Source organism: Hypanus sabinus, chromosome 20 (assembly GCF_030144855.1).
Source record: "Hypanus sabinus isolate sHypSab1 chromosome 20, sHypSab1.hap1, whole genome shotgun sequence".
Classification (NCBI taxonomy): domain Eukaryota; kingdom Metazoa; phylum Chordata; class Chondrichthyes; order Myliobatiformes; family Dasyatidae; genus Hypanus; species Hypanus sabinus.
In genome coordinates, this window is record NC_082725.1 from 31,414,895 (window position 1) to 31,442,871 (window position 27,977).

The window sequence follows — 27,977 nt, forward strand, 5'->3', positions numbered from 1 at the left end:
TCTAGGCCCTTGCACCTTCCTCTACAATTGGATCCTTGACATCCTCACTGGAAGACCACAATCAGTGAGGACTGGAAATGTTAACTTCTTACTGGTCATTCAGGACTGTGTGCTCAACCCCTGCTCTGCACTCTCTCTACATAAGAGGGTTGTGTAGCTCCGATGCCATCTACAGATTCACTAGTGACACCTCTATTGTTGGTAGAATCACGATGATGACAAGACGATATACAGGAGTGAGATAGGTCTAGTAGTTGGATGGTATCAACAACAACCTTTCACTAACTGTTAATAAAACCAAGAAATTGATTGTGGACTTTAGGAAAGAGGATCAGGTGAAAGTGCACCAGTTCTAATTGAAGGGTCAACACTGGAAAAGGACCCTGGATGTCAACATCTCGAAACACCTCCAGTATTCTGGGCCCAGTACATCAATTCCACGGCCACACCTCACTACCAGGTGTGGGTAAACGTACCTGATGAGGGTCACCAGTTGGAAAATAAAACAGACGCTAAGCCACAACAGCATGTTAATGCAAGGGGTTTTATTTAGTGCCAGGGTGAATAAAAAAGAGCAAAAGCTGCCCAAAAGCTGTGAAGAAAAAAAGCATTTACAAATAGACAAATGAAAACAAACGCGTACCTCCACACCACTCAGCAAAGCTAAACTGAGGGTATAAATCTGCCTGTGTAGGGTGTAGTGTGCTTGCGCCCACTAATCCAGGCATTATTTTAGGACGCCCCAAACTGTCCCTCGGGACTTTTGGGGCCATTCTGCTGTCTACAAATTGATGTAATAGTGTGAGTGAAAATCAATGAAACCGTTTGGAATGTCTGCTTCTAGAATCCTTATTTTTATGAGTTATAAATCAGTAGAGCACATGAACTGAAGCTATTGTTTTGATTAGCCAAGCTGGCAATTGTTTTACAGTTAGGCTGTGTATATGGTGAACTCCAAAGAACTGCAGTATGGGAGGTTACAGTGTGTGAACTACTAGGGAAACTAGGGCAGGGACAGAACAAGGAGGAGTGACTAACCGGGCCGAGAGGCAGGGTTAGCGGGAGAATTAGCATTGCCAACCATGAAAAAGGCGTGCCAGCATCACTATTTCCAAAAAGTTTAAGGAGATTTGGTATGAGATTGAAGACACCGACACACTTCTACAGATTTATAGTGGAAAGCATTCTGATTGGGATGGAAATTCCAAAGCACAGGAATGAACAAGGCTGAATAACGGGCTGAGCCAGCTCCATCATGAGTACAGCTCACCTGTCCCGCACCCCACTCCCAACCACCGGGGCATCTACAAGAGCCAGCATTCATGATCAAGGTCATGTCCTCTTCTTGATGCTGCCATCAAGCAGGTGGTACAAGATCACACCTTAACTATGTGTTCTTGCAATGTAGGGTGCTGCTGCTACAAGAAAAAGAACCACAAATTTTCATGGTGCTTATTAATACTCAGTGTCATACGCCTAGGGCATACCAGCTAATGGCCAAGTGGTCTATTCCTGCCAATTCATCATAAATCTCTTTTAAATTCCAATCATTTAAGATAATTTTTTGGCTTGGGATTCTTTAGTTACTCTAGTACTCTATGCCAGTATCCATTAGTTATTCAAGTATTAATTCCTTTTTTTTTGGAACCTTAGCAGACATCCCACCCTGCAAAAACTCATTTCAGAGAGGTAGCACCATCAATTTGCAGGAGACTCCCAGAACTTCCGGGAGAGGTGGGATGACTGCAATAGAGTAGCTCCTTAGCAGCTAGCCAGCTACTTTAAATAATGTTAGCTATGCTAATAAATGAATGACACCTGTTAAACTCACCTGAACAGTCACTTAACCCACCACGGGCAATAGAAAAGTCACTGTTGCAAACAGTGCAGCGAGCAACACGGTCATTATTTTTGACCCCTATTAGGCAGGGGTACACTTTAGTGTAGTCTGGGGTGAAGTACGTTTTATATTTTCTTTTTTTGGAACACTCTGCCACGGCGCTCTCTCTCTCTCAAAAAGATCGATTTCCAGGATATTGTATATAATTTGCAGGCGTCAGGGAGCCGCTATCAATATGTGGAAGACTCCCGGAACTTCCAGGAGAGGTAAGATGTCTGCCTTAGTTGCCTAGCATTTCTGGTCACTGAAAAACGCAGCATAGAAGCAGGCCCTCTGCCCCATCCAGTCCATGCCAAACCATTTAAACTGTCTACTCTCATCGAAATACACCGGGACCATCGCCCTCCATAACCTGACCATCCACGTCCCTATCCAAACTTCTCTAAAATGTTGAAATTGAGCTCACATGCATCACTTGGGTTGGTAACTCGCACCACACTCTCATTACCCCCTGAGTGAAGAAGCTTCCCCCCATGTTATCCTCAAACTTTTCACCCATCACCCTTAACCCATGACCTCTGGTTGCAGTCACACCCAACATCACTGGAAAAAGCCTGCTTGCATTTACCCTATCTATATCCTTCATCATTTTATACACATCTATCGAATCTACCTTCAATCTTTTATATTCTAAGGAATAAAGTCCTAACCTATTCAACCTTTCTTTATATCTGATGCACCATCAATAACTCTCTCTGAGAAGTAAAGGCGAGATATCGGCTTTTATTGACTGGAAGAAGGAACAAGCAATGGTTGACCACCATACTACATCCTGGAGACTGAGAGGCCGAGCATAGGCCTCAGATCGCCTTTATACCGGGGTCTGTGGGAGGAGCCACAGGAGCAGTCAGCAGGGGGCGTGTCCAGACAGGCACATAGTTCACCACAATATTGCAGGTCCTCCAGACCCAGCAAAAACTTTGTAAATTTTCTCTGTATTCTTTCAACCTTACTTACATCTTTCCTGTAGGTAGGTGACACAATACTCCAAATTCAGCCTCGTCAATGTTTTATACAACTTCATCATAACATCCCATCCCCTGTCACAAACAAGAGAAAATCTGCAGATGCTGGAAATCCAAGCAACACACACAAAAACGCTGGAGGAACTCAACGGGCCAGGCTGCATCTAGGAAAAGAGTACAGTCGATGTTTCTGGACAAAACCCTTTGGCAGGACTGTAGAAAATACTGAGGAATAATTTAAAAGGGGAGAGAGAAAAACACAAATGACAGGTGAAACCTGGAGAGAGAGGGATGAAGTAAAGAGCTGGGAAGCTGATTGGTGAAAGGGACAGAAGGCCATGGGAAAAAGAAAAAGGGGGATGAGTACCTGAGGGAGGCGATGGGCAGGAAAGGAGATAAGGTGAGAGAGGGAAAAGAGGATGGGAAATGGTTGGGGGGGCATTACTGGAAGTTTGAGAAATTGATGATCACATCATCAGGTTGGAAGCTACCCAAACGGTGTTGTCCCTGCAACCTCATTGTGGCCTGGTCACAACAGTGGATAAGGCCACATACGGACATGTTGGAATGGGACTGGGATGTGGAATTAAAATGGGTGGCGACTGGGAGATCCTGCTTTTATTGGCGGACGGAGCATAAATGCTCAGTAAGGCAGTCTCCCAATCTACGTTGGCTCTCACCGATATACAGGAGACCACACCGGGAGCACCAACTTCTGGAACAACACCTTATATTCCATTTGGATAGCCTCCAAATGACCTGATGACATGAGCATCAATTTCTCAGACTTCCGCTACTGCCCCTCACATCCTCCACGCCCCCCTCACCTTTTTTGTCCCTTGTAATCCTTTTGCACTTAAAATGTCTGTAGAGTCCCTCAGGATTCTCCTTCAAGTTATCTGCTAGGGCAATCTCATTTCTTCTTTTAGCACTCCTGATTTCTTCCCATTTTAATTCAATGCTCATTTCCATTCCCATTCCGATATGTCCATCGATGGCCTCCTCCAATGTTGTGATGAGTCACACTTAGGTTGAAGGAACAACACCTGTTTGGGTAGCCTCCAACCTGATGGCCTGAACATCAATTTCTCAAACTTCTGGTAATACCCCCACCCCCTCTTCACCATTCCCTGTCCCCTTTTCCCTGTCTCACCTTATCTCCTTGTCTGCCCGTCACCTCCCTTTGGTGCTCCTCCGCCCTTTTCTCTCCTCCATGGCCTTCTGTCTCTTTCACTAATCTTTCACTAACTTCCCAGCTCTTTACTTCATCCTTAACCCTCCAGGTTTCACCTATAACTTGGTGTTCCTCTCTCCTATCCCCCCACCCCCACCTTTTAGATCTTGTCCTCAACTTTTTGCTCAAGTCCTGCTGAAAGGTTTCAACCTGAAATGCCAACTGTGCTCTTTTCCTAAATGCTGCCTGACCTGTTGAGTTCCTCCAGCATTTTGTGTGTGTTGCTCGGATTTCCAGCGTCCGCAGATTTTCTCTTGTTTTCTTCCTTTAGGTGTTCTCTTGAATAAATTTGCTGATGAAACAAAGGTTGGGGGTGTTGTGGATAGTGTGGAGGGCTGTCAGATGTTACAGTGGGACATTAATAGGATGCAAAACTGGGCTGAGAAGTGGCAGATAAGTGTGAGGTGGTTCATTTTGGTAGGTCAAATATGATGGCAGAATATAGCATTAATGGTAAGACTCTTGGCAGTGTGGAGGATCAGAGGGATCTTGGGGTCCAAGTCCATAGGACACTCAAAGCTGCTACACACAGTTTGACTCTGTAGTTAAGAAGGCATACGGTGCATTGGCCTTCATCAATCGTGGGGTTGAGTTTAAGATTGGAGAGGTAATGTTGCAGCTATATACGACCCTGGTCAGACCCCACTTGGAGTACTGTGCTCAGTTCTGGTTGCCTCGCCACAGGAGGGACGTGGAAATCATAGAAAGGGTGCAGAGGAGATTTACAAGGATGTTGCCTGAATTGGGGAGCATGCCTTATGAGAATAGATTGAGTGAATTCGGCCTTTTTGCCTTGGAGCGATGGAGGATGAGAGGTGATCTGATAGAGGTGTATAAGATGATGAGAGGCATTGATCATGTGGATAGTGAGAGGCTTTTTCCCAGGGCTGAAATTGCTAGCACGAAAGGGCATAGTTTCAAGGTGCTTGGAGGTAGGTACAGAGGAGATATTTGGGGTAAGTTTTTTATGCAGAGATTGGTGAGCGCGTGGAATGAGCTGCTGGTGGCAATGGTGGAGGTGGATACAATAGAGTCTTTTAAGAGACTCCTGGATAGGTACATAGAGTTTAGAAAAATAGAGGGCTATGGGGAAGCCTAGGTAGTTTTAAGGTAAGGACATGTTCGGCACAGCTTTGTCGGCCAAAGGGCCTGTATTGTGCTGTAGGTTTCCTATGTTCTTATGTTTCTATAACAATTGTATGTCTCTTGCAACAGTTTGTGATTTGTCTGCAAATTTATTCCTCTAAATCCATCAGACTGTTGGCTGGCCTGTAATAGAGCTCCCTTAATGTAGTCATACCTTTCATATTTCTCAGTTCCACCCATAATGCCTCACTAGCCAAGTTCTCCAGTCTATCCTGACTGAGCACTGCTGTGACGTTTTCATTGTCTACTAATGCCATCACTCATCCTTTAACCCTTCCCACTCTGTTGCATCTAAAACAATGGGAGCCTCAGAAAACTGAGCTGCCAGTCCTACTCCTCCTGCAACCAAGTCTCGCTAATGTCTACAGTATCATAATTCCAGGTCTTTATCCATGGCCTGAGCTCATCTGCCTTTCCTATGATACTCTTGCAGTGAAATATATACAGCTCCGAAAATTAGTCCCACTATCCTCAATTCCTACTCAATAAGCAAATCCGAGCAATCTGCGTCGCACCTGAGTGAACTATGATATGCAGTATATTTGTTGAATTTACTCTGAAGAATGGTAGAAAAATATATCTGACATGAATTCTGATCCTTTAGCCAGTGAGCCTGATGTAAGTTGAGTTGGCAGATCTGTTAAATGAAAGAGAGGTTCTGGTAGTCGGTCCAGATCAGGCGGGGCTCAGTGTTCCCATCGAATAATGTCTTCATTCCTCTAAAGCTCATTTAATGGTGAGTAGCTCCCTGTCTCCTATTCCACAATGGCTACAGAACACAAAGGTATGGTTTTCTTCCATTGCCCTCTCTTTTTATCGGTTTCTGTCTCTGTCTCTGTATATCTCGATCTGTCTGTCTGTCTGTCTCTCTGCTTCCTTTCTTAAAATGGTCTTTAGTCACAATTAGCTGCCAGCAATCTCTTGCTCCAGCTACTTTATTCTTTGATCATTTCAAAACATCCTTTGAATTCACCATTCTAGTATCTGAAGCGTGACTAGATAGGCTCAGGTACCAGGGATTATTGGAATATTTGATGAAAGTGAAGATTATGCATTCCTGTCAATGTTTTACAGAACAACGTCATTAACACAGCTTAACAAGCATATAACATGTTAGCGAGGAATTAAATTAACTTATGTGCCATGTAGAGCAGACAAGGTAAAAGAGGGAAATTTCATTCCCTAAAGAGGCATCAATAAATCAAATGGCTTGTCACGACAATCTGTGGGTTCATGGTCAATATTGAGGATACCGGCTTTTATTTCAAGTACACAGCAAGTTTTGAAATCAAGTCTCCAAATTCAAAGTTCAGGTTATCTTTATTATCAAAGTACTGTACATGTACGTCACCGCATACTGCCCTGAGATTCATTTTGTTTCAGGCATTCACAGTAGAACAAAGAAACACAGTAGAAGTAATGGGAAACTACACATAAACAAGCAATGTGCAAAAAGAAGGCAATCTGTGCAAATACAAAATAAGTAGTAAATAAACATAAGTGGTACTGAGAACTGGGGACTCAGTTCAGAGTTGAAGTGAGTGAAGTTATCCACAGTGGTCCAGGAGCCTGATGGCTGAAGAGAAATAACTATGAACTACCCTGATGGTGAGGGACCTATGGCTCCTGAACCACCTTTCCAACAGCAGCAGGGAGAAGAAAGCATGGCCTGGATAGTGGGGTTCTTGATCATGGATGCTCCTTCCTTGTGTCTTGTCGATGTGCTCAATGGTGGGGAGGGCTTTGCCTGTGATGGACAGGGCTGTATCCACTACTTCTTCTAGGCTTATTATCCAAATCTCCAGATGACCCAAAAATAACATAAACTACAGCTTCTGATAAGCTGTGAGATTGTGCAAATGAAACACATGGCTTGGAATAAATGTATTGAAATGATCAGATGATAATAATTATTCCTATTTCCTACATACTTACTGTTTTTGTTGCCTGTGATCTGCTAATACAATTTAAAATTTTAAAGGGTAGATTTCCTTGCAGTTAAAAAAGTGGGCTATAAAATTTAAATAAAGGAGGGGATTTGAACGCTTTGCAATTTTTACAGAATCAAATAAATCTAAATTGAAAGGTCCTCTGATACAAAATTTGTAATTGTATCTCAGAACTGTAATCTTCCAAGTGATAAAATGCATTAATAATTATCAAATTTTACTAGGATGGCCGAACATTCTGCTAACACATCAGTTTGCAGAAGATACACCTACAGATGCTGGTGCTAAAGGTTCCCTATAAAAGCACATAGTTAACAACAGCACCTTCCACTTTATTCAGACATCCTTCAGTCACTCTGTTCCCATTGTGAGCTGGTGTTTCAAACCCATCATGCCAAGGTTCAATCTCTCAAAACTCCGTTTGCCAAATCCTGGTCTGGAAGATAGAATTCCATCCTATGATGAACTCGAGAGGAGAGAAATCGAAGAGGTGGATGATCGACCCAAATGGGACAACAAAGCTCAGTATTTGTTAACATGTGTTGGTTTTTGCGTGGGATTAGGAAATGTGTGGCGATTCCCCTATCTCTGTCAAAGCCACGGAGGAGGTATGTAATAAAACAATTGTTAATCATCAAACGATATAAAGAGACAAAAATAAATTTTACAGTTCTCACTGTAAATGTGTATTATTAAGTGGAAGTTAAAGTACAATGTGATATTTATCTTAAAGAACAGAATGGGTGGAAGGATAAGTGAATGAAAGCTAGATTACTTCTTGAACGAAGTGTGAAGACCAGTAATTTTTCTGAATGAAAATAAGTCTTTGCAGGACTTTATTAATAAGAGCATTAATATTAGGTAGCCTGGGATTTCAATGTTGCAAAGACATGCTTCAGTGGAAATTCATTTTGTAAAAGTAAAGTATCAGGTTGGATTGTAATTGTTCAAATTAATTGAAGGAACGCCATGTAATTTGATCATTTTCAAATGCAATTATTTTCATCTATTTTCCTTCAGCGTTTACATACTGTCACCAGCAGCTTAGTGTTTGCAAAGTGTTATTTGATTACAAATACAGAATGAATTAGGCTAGCACCATTGTATTGGGTAATGTGATTCTCAGTAAGGGGGCACTAGAAACGTAGGATCACAGAAGCAGACCATTCAGCCCTTCGAGCATCTTCTGCTAATGTGATCATGGCAGATTCAATACCATATTTCCAATTTATCTCCATACCTTTTAATCAAATTCATATGAAGAAATATACCTACTTAAACCTACTTAATGACCTGGCCCCACTGCCTTGTTTGTGACCTCTGGTTCTACGCACCCCAGAGAGAGGAAACATTCTCACTGTGTCTAGCTTGCAAGTTACTGTTAGAATTTCAGTGGAAAGGAGACAGGATTAGTTGACCCTCTCTCTGTTCTTAGGAATATCCCACAATCCCAGGAATCAGTCTGGTGAATCTCTAGCATGTACGTGAATGGTAGAATCAAAGTTGAAATGATGAGAGTGTGAGAAGAATTTAAAAATGGTACTAACGTTCACACATGATAAATTTCTAGTCAAGATACAATGGCCAAGGTGCTGGCTGCTGGATATATCTTATTTTGAAGAGCCAGGGTGGGAACATTAAATTCAATAATGTCTCTGCTAGCCCAAGAGCGTGAACAGTGTCTTTTTCATTTCTATAAGTTCCTGCGTTTAAAGCACTAATTCTGAATATTAACATATTAGTTGATGCAACATAAAACATACTGGTACTTACTAATCAACACACAAGAAAAAGAATGAATGTGGAATGAAGTAGTGAAGGTACTGGTTAGATTAAATTTCCGTTGTAAAGTGTATGATTCAGAGGTAGGCCCTGAACAATGTGGGCAATACTTGTTTTTCAACTTCCCAGAATGTAAAATAAAAAATGATGCAAGTAAAACACTTACATTTGCATCATTGTGCATGTAATATAATATGTAATATGTCATATAAATTACCTTTATAAATAAAGTTTATAAATAGGCATCTGTCATCTAGCATAATTATTATTGAGATATTGTAGAATCGCAGAAGTAGGCCAGTATAGAGGCTTAAAAACTTAGCTGCTGCAGCTGTGCACCATGAATGGAATAACAAATTCTTCTGAAAGATGAAAAAGTAGTAGCTATAGGAAAATTCAGTATTTCTCATATGGGATGTAGCACACAAACACTGTGAGCCCTAATAACCCGAGTAAAACTTGGTAGGAAGAAGCTGAAATTTCTCTGGTTAGAGAAAGTTTGAGGAGATGTTCAGAATCCAAGCTATTTAATCCTAGAATCAAAAAGATCATACACAGGAGGGTGTTCTGTCCATCAAACCTGCACTGATTCCAGCTAACACAATGCTAACAATCCCTTTCCCTATGGCTTTGTAAATCATTCTGTTCAAAAGGTAACTCAGAACAATTCAGTTACCAACACTGTCAATTCTCAGATGGAGAGGAACATAGACAAAACAAAATAACTTGAAATTGAGAGGTTTATTACATAAACAAACAGGGAAATATAAAGAACCTCAGAACAAAATATTGTCTCTGAATGTAAGACAAATAATGCATCTTCAGGTAGGAGATGATTATGTTGACCAATTTCTAGATAATCAGAATCAGGTTTAATAACAGGGATAATAACTCAGCCATTTTGAAATGGAGGAGCAGACTCGATGCACTGAATGGCCTAATTCTACTCTTACGTCTTTTGGTCCTATGGTCTATCACTGACATATGTATGTCATGAAATTTGTTGTTTTGCAGCAGCAGTACAGTGAAATACATGAAAGCTACAAATTGCAATAAAATATGTATAAAAATTAGTTAAGTAGGGAAGAAAGAGAGCAAAACATAGTCAGGTAGTATTCATGGGTTGGTTCATTAGCCACTCAGAATTCTGATGGCAGAGGGGAAGAAGCTGCTCCTAAAATGTTGAGTATGTGCTTTCAGGTACTTGCCCGTCCTCCCTGAGGGTAGCAATGAGAAGAGGGCATGTCCTGGGTGATGTGGTCCTTAGTAATGGATGTTACCTTTCTTAAGGCATTGCCTTTTGAAGATGTTCTTGATGTTGGAGAGCCAATTGCCCATGATGGAGCTTGCTGACTTGTCAACTTTCTCCAGCTTTATCCAATACTGTGTAGTGGCTCCTCCATACTGGATGGTGATGCAACCAGTTAGAATGCTCTCCATTGTACATCTGTAGTGATTTGCTAGTGTCTTTGGTGACATAACAAAATCTCCTCAAACTCCTCGTAAATACCTCTCTGAGATAAATGAAGATTCTTATAGAATTCAGCTATTGCTTCCTTCCTGTTTTACATTGTTACAAATAATGATATTTGTACTGGTGCATTTTCTTTGTGGGACTCACAATTTATTTTTGAGGTAAAAATAAATAGACATATTTCTATAATTGAAACTACATTCATCTTTGAAAAGTAGTTAATAAATGTCAATGGATATATTAAAAAGAGTGTCAAATGAGGAGATGCAATGTTCTAAACATTGGAGTGTGTGTAAATGTGAGTGTGGGCTGGGGAGCAGAGCTGTTTTCTAATACCTGTTTTTAAGGCAACGGATATACTGCTAACTGGGGTTCAGTTGCTCATGTTAAAAATTCATAACCATTAAGCCAATAAATATACTTAAAATCCTGCAAGCAGACTGTGATGATTTTATAGAATAAACATACTAGTCCTTCTGTTTGTATTTCTGGCCATTCTTCTGGTTGGTTTAAGAGTAAAATTATCATAAAGAGCTTATTTTCTACATAACTAATTGGCATCACATCCTTTCTAGTTTTCCCCCGTTCCTCCTGATACGCCACACTCACATTAGAGTTTAGAACCAAAACAGATTTTTTTGAAGAGCTGTTTGCTTTATTTTTTTTGTCAGTAAATTATTAACTCGCCTGATCATAAAACAGTCCCAAGTAACATTATATAATGTATTAGTGTGTTGTAAATGTCTCCTATTTGTCTGAATATTGCCACAACTGCAATTTCAAATGATTTCAAGACAGCTGCATTTTAGACAATGTGCAGGAAACATACTTTAAACAGATTGACATTCCTAGGATCTAATGATTCTCCCAAAGAGTAACAATTGGGATTGGAGTCTTCTGAAGACAATTCTGCCTGGTTAGTTGTTTTGCTTTGAGAAAAAATATCTTGTACATGCAAAATGCCATTTGCCTTTAAAAAAAAAATCAATACTAGCTATCCTTACCTATCCATGCATCTCAAAATTCTTGCTAATTTAGTTTGTTTTCATGTATTAATTCATGGGATACAGTCATCACTGACAAAATCACTATTCAATGTCCATCTTTATCCACTCCGGGGAAGAATATTCAGCGTTGAATTAGAAACATATGGAGAATTTCTATCCCTTTTTGTTTCAGCTCTTCAAAGGGAATGCTGCTTTGTGGTAAAATAGAATTCAGGGCAGCTTTTGAGTCAGAATGAATAGTGTAGAATGTTGCCATAGGTTATAGCAGGACATTGACAAGATGCAGATCTGGACTAGAAATGGCAGATGGGAAAATGGAGGATAGGATTAGATTGATTTTAGAGTTATAAATCGGGCTAAATGGCCTATACTGTGCTGTCTATGCTCTACAAAAGCAAAGACTATTTATTCTTCCACATAGTGAAGGTGTAGCCTGGGGTATTAACCAAGAGCTTTCTATCAGTTTCTTATCGAAGTGAAATGCACTGTGTAACTTGATAAATATATAATGGTCTTTTCATATCATGCTGAACCTTGACTGGCATTTTATTGATTTTATATCGGTCTATCATGGTTTCAGGGAGCAGCAGAACAAGGTCAAGGTTAAGAAAAACAATTTACTGTTCAGTCACCAACTTTAGATCTGCAAATGCTCAAAACCGGAAAATGAAACCAGAAGATGGCCAATGTACAAAGCGACTGAAAAGAGGAAAAAGCAATATTCAGCAGCATTTTGGTCCCAGACAGAGTCTGTTATCTTGAGGCTGAGAGGCAATCCTTGAGTATTAATCAAGATTTTAGATTCTAATCACTCTGCGGCAGTCTCTGGTCAAATAAGAGAAATGAGCTCAAATCTCATCACAGATAGCCAAGGAACGTAAATTCCGATAGCTCGTGATCTAAGTCTGGAACTGAAGCATTAATGAAAGTATGGTATTTTTCCAAGACTGTCTGTCTCACTGTTGTCCCTTAGGAAAATAACTTGCAACACTTGTCCAATCTTTCCTATTTGTGACTCCAGGTTTCTTTAACAGTCTTTTGAAAAAGATTCAGTTAACCTCTCAGCTTTGGTATTGGTAGGGGTATGTGGGGAAGCCCACATTCCTTTGAAAGAAAATACTTACCGTAGAACCATGTCACTTGAATAAGCCATATTGTACAAGAGGAGAAATGAGAAAGCCCCTTCAAACTTCATGCAGAGGTACTTTTAGTCTCCACTTGGCAGGGTCTGTGCGTAACTCAAATATGAATGTTTTTAGATAGTTCACTTAGTCTGCACTAAATGTTAGCCTATTCTGCGAACGAGATGTTCTTTGGTCCAAAGCAAAATCAGAATCAGAAGCCAATGCTCTAATGTTTCAGAAAACACTTTGAGCTGTCCTCTTTGTTGATTTGAATCATATTCTTTCTCTATTTTAGCCTCCATTGACAGTTATAATTCCCCTACATGCACATCTTCCATTAAAATATACAGAAGTAAAGTCCTATATAAAAATTGTTAATTTACCCGATGTCCACTTTAAACCACAGAACTCTTTCTTTAAAGCAAATATCTAATTTAACTGATAATTGTAAAGAAAGATATTTATTTTTCTGGAGCACTTTAGAATGCTGGTGACCTTTGAAACTGTGAAGGGAACAGACGCTTATTACCTCTCCAAATGCATGTGCTTTGGATATTTTATGAATATTAGCTGTCAATTAATGTTATAAAAGAAGATTTAATGAGCATCTGAGGGTGGTGTTTGATGCCGGATTTTAGTGTTCTGATGAACTACAAAATGCACATCAACAACTGTGTGTAACTGAATAATTTAGTGAATGATTGGTGAATTAATTTCCAAATCAGATACAGAAAGTGAAAAATAAAGAGAGGAGAACATTTGGATTAAGAAAGAAAGTTGAGAGAGAGAGGGAAAAAATGACTTCAGTTGGTCTTAAAATAGAACATGCTTTCTCTCTGTATTTCAAGTTTTACCAATCTCCTCGGGAGCATTTTTCTCAACATAATCAGTGATCACCTTTAATCAGGCAGCAGCTTCTTTCAATATACCACTCATAGAACTGAGAACATTACAGGGTCATGGTTATTATCTTATACCAGTACTGTACTGAGAACACGTGTGAACTATTGAAATTTAAATATTAGAGTTATTTTAAAGTAGTGAAAATATCTTAAACTAGCACTTTGTCAATGGGCATGAAGGTGCTAATAAGAAGTAGGTCCTCTAGTTGTTTTGCTTGAGACCAGGTGCTTTGCTCAGCCTACCCCAGCAGATGGAAGGCCCAAGCAGTGGATGCTTTCAGCACAGTATGTCAGAGAGCCACACCCAGTGGGATTAGCACAAAGACCAAGTGTGGTGCTGGGTGAATCAAGCATAGTCTTATTCAATTTTATCCACTCTTTTTATCTAGCCATTCTAGCTATTATTTTTTTTCTTTGTGACTGTTTTTCTGAAATCATAACCACATGTGCTATTTGCAGTGTGCTGTGTGCTGTTGGTAATGTATTTTGCACCTTGGTCCCAGAGGAATGCTGTTTCATTCGGACATATTCATGTATGGCTGAATAATGATTAAACTTGAACTTGAACTATTTAGTAATTAGTCATTCATTCATCAATTAGCTGAGTATTCTATTTTTATTTACTCGTGAGGTGTGTGCATTACTGTAAGTTCAAATAGTATTTTGTTCTACTGCTATGATCTTGAAGTTAATCCCACAGAACTGTTTGGCGAGAGGGACAAAGAAACAACAATATATTTCAAGGTGTTGTGTAATTTGGAGGAACGCTTGAATGGAGTTGGCCCTCTTGATCTTCCAACTGGTAAATTCTAAAGACTATTGTCAAGGAAGCTTTGACAAATTGCTGCAGTAAATATGAAAAGTATCTATTGCTTCTGAGTGCGAATTGATTTCTGGAAGTAGTATCTTCTTCAGTTTGGAGATAGTCTGGAGATAATTAGGCATTATAATCACAAATTATGTCAATTGGCCTAAGTCTTCTCTTCAAGTGTTCAACAAAATACAAGACTATGTTTCTACCTACATTGTTAGCCAATATGTGTCTAGATGAGGAATATATAGAAACTACAAACCAGTCTATTTTTATGGTTGTAAATATAAGTAATACAATTGAATGAGTTGTGATTGGGCACTGATATCATGCTGGATTATGTTCTGACCCCCTCAGCTATGGGATTTTGGATTTGGCGCAAGTGATGTTTATATATTCAAAGTCTTCTGTGCGGACAGTAAGGATCCACGTGCAAGCTACACTCAGTGGCCATTTTATTAGGTACACCTGTGCAGCTGTTCGTTGATGCAAATATCTAAGCAGGCAATCATGTGGCTGCAACTCAATGCATAAAAGTATGCAGACATGCTCGAAAGGTTCAGTTGTTGTTCAGACCAAAGATTAGAATGGGAAAGGAATGTGATCTGAATGACTTTGCCCATGGAATAATTGATGGTGTCAGAGGGGTGGTTTGATTAACCCAGAAACTCCTGATCTCCTGGGAGTTTCATGTCTCTTGGTGTTTACAGAGAATAGTGCAAAGAATGAAAACACATCCAGGGAGCTGAAGTTCTGTGGGTGAAAGCACCTTGTTAATTGAGAGAGGTCAGAGGAGAATGGATAGACAGGTTCAAGCTGCCAGGAAGTGGCAGTAACTCAGATAACCAGACGTAACCAGACACCACTGCCTGGTTCGGAAATTGCACCATCTCGGATCGCAAGAGCCTGCAGCAGATAGTGAGGTCAGCTGAGAAGATCATCGGGGTCTCTCTTCCCACCATCATGGATATTTACACTACACACTGCATCCGCAAAGGAAACAGCATTATGAAGGACCCCCTGCACCCCCTCATACAAACTCTTCTCCCTCCTGCCGTCTGGGAAAAGGCTCCGAAGCATTCGGGCTGTCACGACCAGACTATGTAACAGTTTCTTCCCCCAAGCTATCAGACTCCTCAATACCCAGAGCCTGGACTGACACCTTGCCCTACTGTCCTGTTTATTATTTATTGTAATGCCTGCACTGTTTTTGTGCACTTTATGCAGTCCAGTGTAGGTCTGTAGCCTAGTGTAGCTTTCCCTGTGTTTTTTTTTTATTACGTAGTTCAGTCTAGTTTTTTAATACTGTGTCATTGAATACCATGGTCCTGAAAAAAGTTGTCTCATTTTTACTATGCACTGTACCAACGGTTATGGTCGAAATGACAATAAAAGTTGACTTGACTTGTAACAACAGTGGTGTGCAGGAGAGTATTTCTGAATGTACAGCACATTGAACCTTGAAGTGGATGGGCTACAGCAGCAGAAGACCACAAACATACACTCAGTGGCCACTTCATCAGGCACAGGAGGTATCGAATAAAGTGCCATCTGAGTATATTTGAGGAGTCAATCCAGTCAATAAAAATGTGGGCCTTCATTATTAAACAACTCCAACTCTATCTCCACTCAGTCGTGTTCTTGCTCAGGAAGGTTCGTGTGAAATGTCAATTGATGAACTAGTGGATTTTCTTCGCATGGTAAAACTGGAGAAGATTTTGTGTGTAGACTAAATTTGCCACACTGATGTGGAAGTTTATAAATCTGGATGGTTGAAATGAGATGTTATCCATTCCCTGCCCCCAAGTATCTCTAAAGAACCCAGAAGTGTTAAGGAGCATTGATAAGAGCACTCATGTTCCATTATTGCATCAATGCATTTTTCATCTTTACCAGGCGCATTCATGATTCCATTCCTCATTCTCTTGGTGTTGGAGGGCGTCCCACTGTTGCATCTGGAGTTTGCGATTGGACAGCGATTGCGGAAAGGCAGTGTTGGGGTCTGGAGTTCTATCCATCCTTACCTTAAAGGAGTGGGTAAGTCATTAGCGTTCTGATTTTCAATGCAGTAACATGATTGAAAAGATGAACATGTTTGGATTTGAATATTGTTCCATAACTTCCTTTTGCATGTACACGTAAAAACCAAAACAAACGTCAAACAAGAAGATTTACCTGAGATTGTAAAAAAAAAGTCATTAGACCTGGCAGCATCTGTAAGGAGAGAAATAGAGTTTACACAACAGGTTGATGAACTTTCATTAGTTGGGAAAAATTAGTTGTCAATATTTCTAAATGAGCTAGTACACAATTCATCAACTACAATAAGAATAATCTGTTAGAGCAGGGATTCCTAACCTGGGGTCCATGGACCCCTTGCTTAATATTATTGGTGCATGGCACAAAAAAGGTTGGAAACCCTTATTCAAGATTCAAAGGTTCATTTATTATCAAAGTATATACATTTCTGAGATTCTTCTTCTCCAAATAACCATGAAACCAAGAAACAAAAGAGTGGCAACATGATCATCAACCCTCGAACCCCTCTCCCTTGCATGGATTGCAACAAAACATCAGTGCCCAAATAACCTTCTCGCCACTCAAAACCAAACTGAACATAACACAACAAGAACATCAACCCCCAAACCCCCTCTGCCACATGAAACACAAAAAGAACAGCGGCCACTGAATCCCCCTCTGCCTGCCCAAAGAAACTACCAGAAAAACCCCTGCCCTTCTCAAAAAAAAAACGAGAAGGAATGGGTGAAAACACGGAATATAAAAAATTATAAGACTGATAAAAGGTCCATTGACCATAGTTCAAATGCATATCTCTATCTACATCCATAAGTACAGAAAGATCTTGATAATGTCCTCTGGGCATAGTGACAGGCCACATAGGATCCCCTCTCCGGCAGCAGAGCGATCCCACCAGCAATCAGAAAGCAAGCAGCTGGTGCTTACCCTCCGCATTCACTTCGAAGCTTCAATCTCCCTTGTTGCTTTAATCAGTGAACACCGGAAGCTTTAATCAGTGAAATACTGTAGAGTTGCCCGCAGTCTTCACGGTTCAATTCTTTAACTTAGATACTATGCTGATGTACAAATACATTATTGCCTCTGTTGGCTTTGCAGTATTCATATCATTTATATTGACTCTTGTTTTTTTTAGGTATAGCATCAATGTTGGTTTCATTCCTGGTGGGTTTATATTACAACAGCATAATTGCGTTGGTTATGTGGTACATCTTTAATTCATTTCAAGAGCCATTACCTTGGAGCAATTGCCCAATGGCAGAAAACGGTACAGGTATAGATGAATTTTGCCTACTATTCCAAATATCCTTACTCAATCCTCAACAAAACCTACTTGCAGTTTGATATAAATTACATCATGGAGTCAATCTGCTCGCTCGATTCTCAAGACAAGCAAGGATATTACTGCGGCACTCTGATTTCAGGAATAGTACTATTTTTATTCATGTTTTGATAGGATATGTGGAGGAATGTGCCAGGAGCTCTTCAGTAGATTATTTTTGGTACAGAGAGTCATTAAACATTTCAACCAGCATCAATGATTCAGGCACAATCCAGTGGTGGCTACTACTCAGTCTCATCTGTGCTTGGTCTGTCCTATATGTATGCACAATCAGAGGCATTGAAACAACTGGCAAGGTACAGTACTAATTCATTTTACCTGTATTGTACAATTTTCACTCCAATCCTTAGGAGACAGTGTAACTTTCCTCATACTCAGAATTATCTTTCAGAATATTTATTGACAGAATGCTGCACTTCAAACAATGTTGATGCCAAAACCTAGTGAAATAGAAACATTAATTCAAAAAGGAAAAATTAAAAAAATTACATCTTGTATGTATAATTTGATTCAAAAACAGGCAATTAAATCAGGAATTCATAAATCAAGACAAAAATGGGAATCTGATTTGAATGTTAAAATTGATGGAAAAAACTGGTCAAGAATATGTTCTGATAGTATGAGAAATACAATAAATGTTTGACTTAGATTAATACAATATAATTTTTTACATCAATTATATATAACACCACAGAAAATAAATAGATTAAATTCAAATATATCTGACCAATGTTTTCGATGTAATCAAGAAATTGGTACTTTTTTACATTCTACTTGGTCTTGTTTTAAAATTCAACCATTTTGGATAAGTCTAAGACTTTTAATGGAACAAATTATTGGAGTACAACTCTCACATAGTCCAGTATTATTTTTATTAGGAGACATTGAAGGGACAATACCGAAACTTAAATTGAATAAGTATCAGAAAAAATTTATAAAAATTGCATTGGCAGTAGCTAAAGAAGTTATCGTAGTTACTTGGAAATCTGATTTATATTTAACTATGGATTGTTGGAATAATGAAATACATAGTTGTATTCCACTTGAAAAAATTACATACAATCTAAGAAATGAATATGATATATTTTTGAAAATTTGGCTCCCATACTTACAAAAGATAGGATTAAATACATAGGTCCTTTGAAGATAAAATTATAAAGTAATTGGGGAAAGTAAAAATAAATATTAAAATTATTTTGAACTACATGGAGCATGTGGGGATCCTCCGATATCCAGGCAATCTTTCTCTTCTTTTTTTTCTTTCTTTAGATAAGGGTTAAGGGGGGGGAGGGTTAGTATTATTTTTCTCACTATTTTATCATCACATTTATTTTTTGTAATCTTCTAAAATTTAATAAATAAATAAAATTTAAAAAGAAGAAAAAAAAAGAATGCTGCACTTGAGATTTGTATTTACTGGCATGTTTTGTAACATCAAATGGTATTATGAATTTAAGTGATTAAAGTGTGATAAATGTACGTAAGAACATTTTGTTCTATAGCTTGATTACAATAACTGCAGCTTAAAATCTGGACTGAGCAATGTATGGTTTCAACAGACATTATGTTAAAGAGAATGTGTAAAGTGACTTGATTTCTCAAGACAGAGGCTCCCAATCTGGGATCTACAAACTCTTTGTTTAATGGTATTGGTCCATAGCATAAAAAAGGTCGGGAACCACTGCTCTAATACAATGGATTTAATCTTCTCTCTTTTCTTGCAGGCTGTATACATTACTTCTACTATGCCTTATCTGATACTTACAATCTTCTTGATACGGGGCCTAACGTTAAAAGGATCTGTTGATGGAATAAAATTTCTCTTTACACCAGATGTAAATATTTATTGCTTTTTCTCTCAGTTATGTGAAATTTTGTTAAGTCAGTAATCTCTATTATGATACTTATTACCAAAAAGAAAAGTAGAAATGGTGACTTTGACCCTCAACAATACATACAGTAGTTTGAAGTTGGAAAGGAAGATAATTTTTTTAAGTTGTCAAAAATTGCCCCAACAAAGACAATGTTAAAGTTGAATACAAGAAGACAATGTTAAAAGGCAGTTTGACACTAGAGTCACATAGAAGCCAAAATATCAAGTTTCCTTCCTGAGAATGATTAGTGAACCACCTAGGATTATTGTGACAATCCAGTAGCACCAAGGCCATCCTTTTTTAACTGATAACATTTTTACATTGAATACATATTCACAAATGGTGAATTAAGATGATTATTAATGCAATAACAATCTATACATAATTGTAATGTGGATTTAGATAGTTTCAGAATCAGATTTCCTTACACGATGTGAGATTTGTTTTTTGTTTATTATTAGTTCAATAATATTCTCTTACACTAACTGGACATGGATTCTAGGTTATTGTTTGTCCACCAAAATAACCTAACGTCACTTCCAAGATTTCCATTGATAGGAAATGACACCTTCCAAAGCGTTTCCTTTGGTTGTATGACCTTGTCCTTTTGTGTCCTTCTAAGATGTATCGCCTTCCCATTTGTGCGTCCTATTAAAACTAACTGTGTTATTTGTTGCCCTTCTCATTGCTGATAAGATTTCCAAATTTGTGACATTTCCAGAAGGTGATCCCAATATCCATTAAGCCAAACAAACATATGTTCAGCAAGAAATAACATTCTGTTCTTTAAAATGGCCTATTATAAATCCAGAAGTTACTGTTATTAAATCCCCTTTTGGTAAAAATAACTAAGCATCCCTCTCTTTGTTTTCAAGGTGAAAGAGTTGTCAAATCCAACCACCTGGTTGGATGCTGGAGCCCAAGTATTTTATTCTTTCTCCTTGGCTTTCGGTGGACTTATATCCTTCTCCAGTTATAATTCTGTTCAGTAAGTAGTACCTAGTGTGAAGTGGCTAAGAAACTACAATCTAGTTCTAATAAAACAAATTAATATTGAATGACTAACTAACTATATAACTCTTTTCCTCAGCAACAACTGCGAGCAGGATGCTGTGCTTATCTCCATCATCAATGGTTTCACATCCGTATATGCAGCCACAGTAATATATTCCATTATTGGCTTCCGAGCAACAGAGCAATTTGATGCCTGTTTTGATAAGTAAGTAATATTGCTGCTTTTTTGCACGGATCTTAATTTCACAATATTATGTCACAATTCAAATAATTGAGCAGCTCAAATATTTTACATTAAACATCTTCAAATCCACTCATCTATTTGAAAAGAAATATAGTTTCACTTTCAACATTTATTATATAATGCTACCTGAGACTGTGCAAATCAACTTTTGATGCTTTTATTGTGTCTTTCTCTTTCATTGTATATTTTTGTATATTCTTGAAGGGTGTGCATTAATGGTAGGATTTGCAGGGCAAAACTTGACATGCACCACTTTTACCTTTGGAAAAATGTTTAGGGAGCCCTTTTACACAAATCACAGCTGCCTGACCGGTGAAAGTCTTAATCTCTAGTGATTTCCAGGAAGTTGAGCTGTGAGAGTGATTTCTGGGGTTAGGACATATACATTTGACTTTGGCTACCAGTCTTCATGTCTGAAAATGCATTGTGGATTTAATTTGGAGTGCAGCTCTGAACAATGGGTTCCTAAAAGCTGTGAATCTCAGTCCAGACAATGCTGATTAAAATTCATTTGTATGTCTGTGAAGTGTGTGCCAGTCAGGACGTGCGAAGGTTGTATGTGGTTTCAAAGAAGCATGGAGTTGTCCTTTGATATTTGGCACATAAAATATCGAGCCCCATGTTGGGCCCGCAGGACATTTTGACCGAAAGCATCTCCGTACGATGCCTGCTGTATCTTGTTTTGTCAAATAAAGAAGCTGGTTTGTATCTGCCAGTGATTTTCTCTGGTGACTTCATTCACACAACGACGGACCCATCAACAGCGAAGGACTAGCCATCCATGTCCAGGTCTGGAAAGTGCAAACCCTGGGTCAGTACTTGGAGGGTGTGATGTCCCTATGCACCTTCTGCTCCTGCCTTTCTATTCAGTGAAGGTGCTAGTGACAATCTCATTCCAAGAATGAAAATAATCATTGGATGGAAGAGGAAAAGGCTATCAAGTTTTCAATGCAGGGTCAAGCAGACCGAAGTAAATTCACAAATAGATATTTGGTTATAGACAGAGTTGTTGCAGTGTAAGCTAAGTATAGGCCATGATGTAACAGCAGTGCATTTGTATTTGAATAAATAGATGCTTAAAGAAGCAAAATGAGCTGCTGATTAAACAGGTTGTGTTGTCCTTGCTCTTGAACTTCTTCAGTAGTGAATTATGTCCTCAACCAGGCAAGTAAAGAGCATTCCATTGCACCACTGAGTTAAGTCTCGTTGGTGTCAGTGAATCTTTGGAGAAATGGGTGACTAAAGATTTGGGGTTTGTGTGGTGAACTCCCAACTCCTCCCCTGTTACGGTAGTGATAGTAATTATCTGGCTTGTCTTGCTGAGTTTGTGACCATTGCCGAGTTACGGGATTCAGCAATAGTAATCCCTAGAAGTTTTGTTAAAGTGGTTCCAACAAGAAGCCTCACTTCTTGGAAAAAGTCACTGTGTCATGACTTTTACTTCCCAGTCAGACTCTCCACTCTTTTCTCTGTTATTCATCCCTTTCCTTCTCCCTTTACTCCCTTCCCTCTTGATATGAAAAGAGAACTTCCCTCTCCATAAGAGGAGATCAGTTTTGGTACTGACCTGATTCCCAGAGGGCAGTGTACAAAGGATGGGACAGCTGTCAGCTCAGAACACAGGTACTATCACTGAAGCAGCAGGTCAAGTTCTATTGCTTCTAAACAGGAGGGAACCACAAAAACAAGGTCTCCAGTTCACATTTGTTCAGTTGTTGATCCAGAAAAGTGGCATGAGGGCACCGCAGTAGCATAGCGGTTGGCACGACGCTATTACAGTTCGGCGCATCAGAATTTAGAGTTCAATTCTGGTGGGGTCTGTAAGGAGTTTCTACTTCCTCCCCATGACTGCGTGGGTTTCTTCCAGGTGCTTCAATTTCTCCCGAAGTCCAAAGACTTACTGGTTAGTGGGTTAATTGGTTATTATAAATTGTCCTGTGACGAGATTAGTGATAAGTAAATGGGCTGCTGGTTGGTACAGCGTGTTGGACCAAAAGACCTGTTCTATTCTTATCTCAAAATAAATAACTAAAACATAGCAACTGTTTGGAGGGCTAAAGGTGGATGAACTAGATTTCTGGGATAATCTGTATTACGAAAGAAGTGTGCAACTTCGTTTATTGATTAAAACATATACTTCTGTCTTTTCTTGTCCTTTTGCAGAAATATCCTGAGTTTGACCAATGCTTTTGATCTACCAGAGCAAAATCTGACCCAAACAAACTATGAAGAAATGCTTCACTTCTTAAACAGCACTAATCCAGCAAAGGTCGCCTCTTTGGGCTTGAAAACCTGTGACCTGCAGGCATTGCTGAGCCAGGTACGCCTCCTTTGTCTCGACCATGTCTGCTGAATTGTCTAGGCAGCTAATCGATTCATATCCTCCAAACTGACAGGTGGGTCCAGGGCCGCTGTGAGAAGGTTTACCATTCGCCGTGGGAAGGTTTGCCTCTCAACATCAGCTTTTAGAGTCACAGAGTCATAGAACAGTACAGCACAGAAACAGGCCCTTCAGCCCATCTAGTCCTTGCTAAGCTATTATTCTGCTTATTCCCATAGAACTACACCCAGAATATAGCCCTCCATATCCCTCTCATCCATGTACTTAATTGAACCCACATCCACCTCTTCAGCTGGCAGCTCATTCCACACTCTCACCACCTGAGTGAAGAAGAGACCCCTTAAACATTTCACCTTTCACCCTTAAAAAATGACCTCTAGTTCTAGTCTCGCCCAACCTCAGTGGAAGGAGCCTGCTTCTATTTACTGAGGGCACTACGGTAGCGCAGCTGTTAGCACAACATTATTACAGCTCAGCGCTTTGGAGTTTGGAGTTCAACTCCAACATCACCTGTAAGGAGTCTGTACATACTCCCCATGGAAAGCATGGGTTTTCTCTGGGTCCTCGGGTTTCCTTTCACAGTATCGGACAGTTGTTGTAAATTGTCCCAAGCTTAGGCTAGGGTTGAACTGGGCTTGTCGGGGGGAAGGGCCTATTCTGCAGTGTATCTGTAAAAAGTGTACCCCACCTACACCCCTCTTCTCCCTCCTCCAAACACCATTCCCCTCATGCCATGGTAGGGTCTCCTTTCATCCATCAGCATGACAAATGGTCCTCTTATCATTCTCTTCCTAAAAGAATAAAATAACATTCATATACACGTTCATATCCACATAGAGTTCCAAGTATACATGAATTATTAGCTATCCTGCATTAATTAGAGAGTATTATTACCTTAACAGATTCAGGTCTAAGTGAGCAAATGTTATTGGGAATGAACATAATCAACTCAACAGTTTCTGAAATTTCCCCAATCTTTTAGTAAGTTCCAAATTTTGGAAAAGCAGAATATGAAGGAAAATCTTTAGTGTTTTTTTGTGTTGTATGGCTCTATTAATGGTTCTTGACCGGCCTACGTTAACTTTGCAATCTGCACAGGGTGTAGCAATGGTGTCGCCTCAAAATTTATAATAGACCACACCATCACAGAGAAACATCTGTTATTATCATTGATCATTGGCCGTGGGACTTAGTGCTGGAGCGCCTAACTCAACTCTATGTCCAACCCAACTGTTGGGTTATTGGGTTGCTTTGAAACCTGCTGAACTCTTTCCAATCTCCTTTTATGCAGGGGGTCGAAGGCACCGGATTGGCCTTTATCGTCTTTACAGAAGCAATTACTAAAATGCCTGCCTCTTTTATATGGGCCATTGCATTCTTTCTGATGTTATTCTGTCTCGGACTTTCTTCAATGTTTGGGAATATAGAAGGTGTTTTGGTTCCACTGGAAGATTTAAAAATCTTGCCAAAAAAGTGGCCCAAGGAACTAGTAACTGGTAAGCACTTACTCAGTTATCGATATTCTTACTGTCAGTGTGTGCTGTAAAAAATAAAGCTGTTAGCTCCTTATAGATATGCTTACCAAATAATCCCATGGTTTAATTTATTCCTTAAACAAGAACTTGTTTAAATTTCTAATTGAAAATTGTGCAGTCTTGCAGTATCAGATTTATTCTGCATGGGTTTACACACCTAAAACAAGAAATGTAGAATTACCACTGCTCTTATGACAGCTGAAACTCTGTAACCACCGGCAACTAAAATTTTGCCAGAAAACTGGGGCATTAAAGCAGGTTTTAGAGCAAATTCATGGCCCAGTGGTCCACAAGGAGCATGTAAGTGTGGGCTCTGCACCACGTTTGACTGAACTCATCTCTGGTTCTGTGACAGGTGCTTTCTGCTCTGCCAGCAACAGCATCGCAAACAAGTGTGTGTGGAAGATTTCCAAGTTACAGCCATAGAATTAAGGGGCTATGTGGCATACAAATGGGCCTTTTGACCCACCACGTCCATGTCAATCTTCTATACTTTATTATATTTACATTTGATCCACTACGTCAATTAAGGTGCATCTATAAAGTCCTTAAACACTTGTCTCTTCCTGGCAGTGAACTCTGGATTTCAACTGTCCTCTAGGTGAAAAGGTCTTTCGTCAGATCATCTCTAAGCCTCTTATTCCCTATCCTAGCTGATTCCCTCCTACTGTCTTCTCTACAATGTTCTTCTTAATGCTATGTCCCTCCTCCATTCCAGAGAAAACAAACCCAGCACATCCAGTCTTTCTCATAATTAAGATGTTTCACCCTAGACAACATGCTGGTGCTTCTCCTCAGCATTCTTTGCAGTCTCATCGTTCTACACCACAGTAGTCAGAATTGTAGACAGTACACAGGCTAATGGCCTAACCAAACCTCTCTGTTCTTATACACTGTGCCCTGGCTATGGTAGCATAGCCATCAGTGTAGTGTTATTACAGCTCAGTACGCTCTGGAGTTTGGAGTTCAGTTCCAACACCACCCACAAGAAGTTTGTACGTTCTCCCTATGAACCACGTGGGCTTCCTCTGGGTGCCCCAGTTTCCTACCACAGTCCAAAGACAGAGGTTAGTGGGCTAATTGGTCACATGAGTGTAATTGGACAGTGCCTCATAACACTGACAGAGACTCTTTCTTCCTCAATATCAACGTCCCCTTTAATTTTTTTGACATAGCTGCACAAACCAACAGCTGCTTTGACCAGGAGGTTTTGCAAGTCCCAAATGCTGTGCAACAACTTAATTACATTTTTTATAATATGCATACTACGGATATTTAGAATGAAAGTTGAAAAATCACATAAGTTTGACTTTATTTATTAATTGAAAGGTATAATGATATACAGTACAACAAAGAAAATATTTCACATTTGATAAACCGTTTCTCAATGCCTTTATGACAAATAAATTCCTAATAAACACTGCCCAAATTAAATTCACACCCAAATGAAAGATATGGGCTGGTGGTGTTTTTAACAATGAGCTACTGATTTCCATTCTGTGTTTATTGTTACGATCTGTAACTTGAAACACTGTCAATGTAAATACATTGAGGCCCTAAAATGTTTGAAAGTAAAGGTTGTGGTACATTATTTATTTAGAACAGTTTTGAATTATATTCATTAACACGTAATCAATTACAGGTTTTTCATAATTTTGTTAACATAGATTTCAGAATGATATCAACATTGTAGAAAAGAAAATCCCAGCTGTGTGGCAACAAGAGATATGTGCACGGGAGCATTTAAATTACTGGGTAGCTGCGCATCCGCACTGGTTAGAGGGAACAGTGCTCAATATAATTCATTCTCAACTATTCATTGTCTATGTCCTACCCTTACTAGTTCCCCCAAGTGCATCACATTGCACTTCTTAAGCTTAAATCCTATTTGCCGCTGCTTTGCCCATCTTATTAGCTATTCTACATCCTCCTGTAGCCAATTACAACCTTCCTCACCTTCAGCAAGACAAATGAGTTTTATGTTCATATGCAAGCTACTAACAGAAATCTTATACTCATATCTGAATCATCACCACATAAGGCTTTCTGTGGAAACACACCAATCATAAAAAAAAACCCTCAATCAAAGCCCAGTGCTTCCCTTTGAATTCACTTTGAAACTCACCCTGGATTCATGAGCTCTAACCTTCTAAACCAGTTACCCACATGGGATCTTTGTTTAAGGCCTTGCTGAAGACCACTTTACCTATACTACCTCCATCAATACAATTCATGATCCCTCAAGCAAAATCATCAGACAGGATCTCACTGTAACCTGAGCTCCAGTCTCTGGTAGTCTATAGAATATGTCTGGTCTCCAGGCACTTCACTATGAATTCTAGCTAACCACACACCATCCTGCCATGGGTACATACTCTGGATACCCAATATTCGGCCCGTGTTTGTGCATCTGATCTCAGATCTGCATTGGAAGTCCCATTTTAAGCCTTCATGTGAGTAGACAACCTTTGGACTGCATGCAGACACCTAACCTTGGGCCTTCAAGCCTCAGGTCCCGGGTTTTAATTGGACAGTATGAGACTGACTTTGCAAACTATATTTGGATAGTTGAGAAATTTAAGGATCAACTTACTGGGAGGGTTCCCAGATTGAAATGGAAATGATGAACATACATTGTACTTGCATGGCATATCAAAATACATTTTTGTACAGCACTGAAGAAATGACAAACTGCTTAATTTTGCTTGTTCCAATGGAATGGACAATATTCCTTCATCAAAATATGGTCAAATCTACAGAAGTACTGCAGAGATTTGCCACAACACAATGATCAGGGAAAATGGGTACAACATTTGATTAGGTACAGAAAGATTGACCTCTTTGTCCTGAGTTCAAGCTGATTGGGTTGAAGTCTTCTCCATCTGTTGACTGCAGGAAACCTGTGTGAAATAGAATTCTTAGTTCATTTGTCTTCACTGCATCTGTTCCCAGAATGAAACTTTCTTTTCCAGTCCCACTTCATCAAAGAACGGGCTTTCCCTTCCTCAACCATTGATGCTGATCTCACCTGAAATCCTTCACCATTTCCTGGTCTTTCGCACTCTCCCCCCATCTTCCCGCTGCCTGAACAGAGATTGAGTTCCTCTTGTCCTCACCTACTACTCCTTGAGACTTCACATCCGATCCTTCATTCTCTGCAATTCCCACCATCTTCTATGGGATCTCACCACAAAACATATCCTTTTTTTTTTTTTTTTTTTTTTTTCTGGGGGAGGGGTGGGGGGGGGCGACTTGCCATCTAGGAAGCTTCAGTTGTCACAAAACATATCCTTAAC

The 27,977-nt window shown here is 39.5% G+C and overlaps 1 protein-coding gene across 1 annotated transcript in view; it reads left to right on the forward strand.

Moving 5' to 3' along the window:
- Positions 1-7,507: 7,507 nt before the first annotated feature.
- The window catches only part of slc6a19a.1 (solute carrier family 6 member 19a, tandem duplicate 1), a 28,810-nt gene continuing 8,340 nt past the window's right edge, over positions 7,508-27,977 (forward strand). The window contains exons 1-9 of the mRNA XM_059945285.1: positions 7,508-7,802; positions 16,191-16,331; positions 17,467-17,604; positions 17,788-17,969; positions 19,398-19,508; positions 20,423-20,535; positions 20,638-20,766; positions 22,969-23,125; positions 24,438-24,642. Of these exons, the coding sequence (XP_059801268.1) occupies positions 7,586-7,802; positions 16,191-16,331; positions 17,467-17,604; positions 17,788-17,969; positions 19,398-19,508; positions 20,423-20,535; positions 20,638-20,766; positions 22,969-23,125; positions 24,438-24,642 (1,393 nt within the window). The 5' untranslated portion in view covers positions 7,508-7,585. The remainder of the gene's footprint in view (positions 7,803-16,190; positions 16,332-17,466; positions 17,605-17,787; positions 17,970-19,397; positions 19,509-20,422; positions 20,536-20,637; positions 20,767-22,968; positions 23,126-24,437; positions 24,643-27,977) is intronic.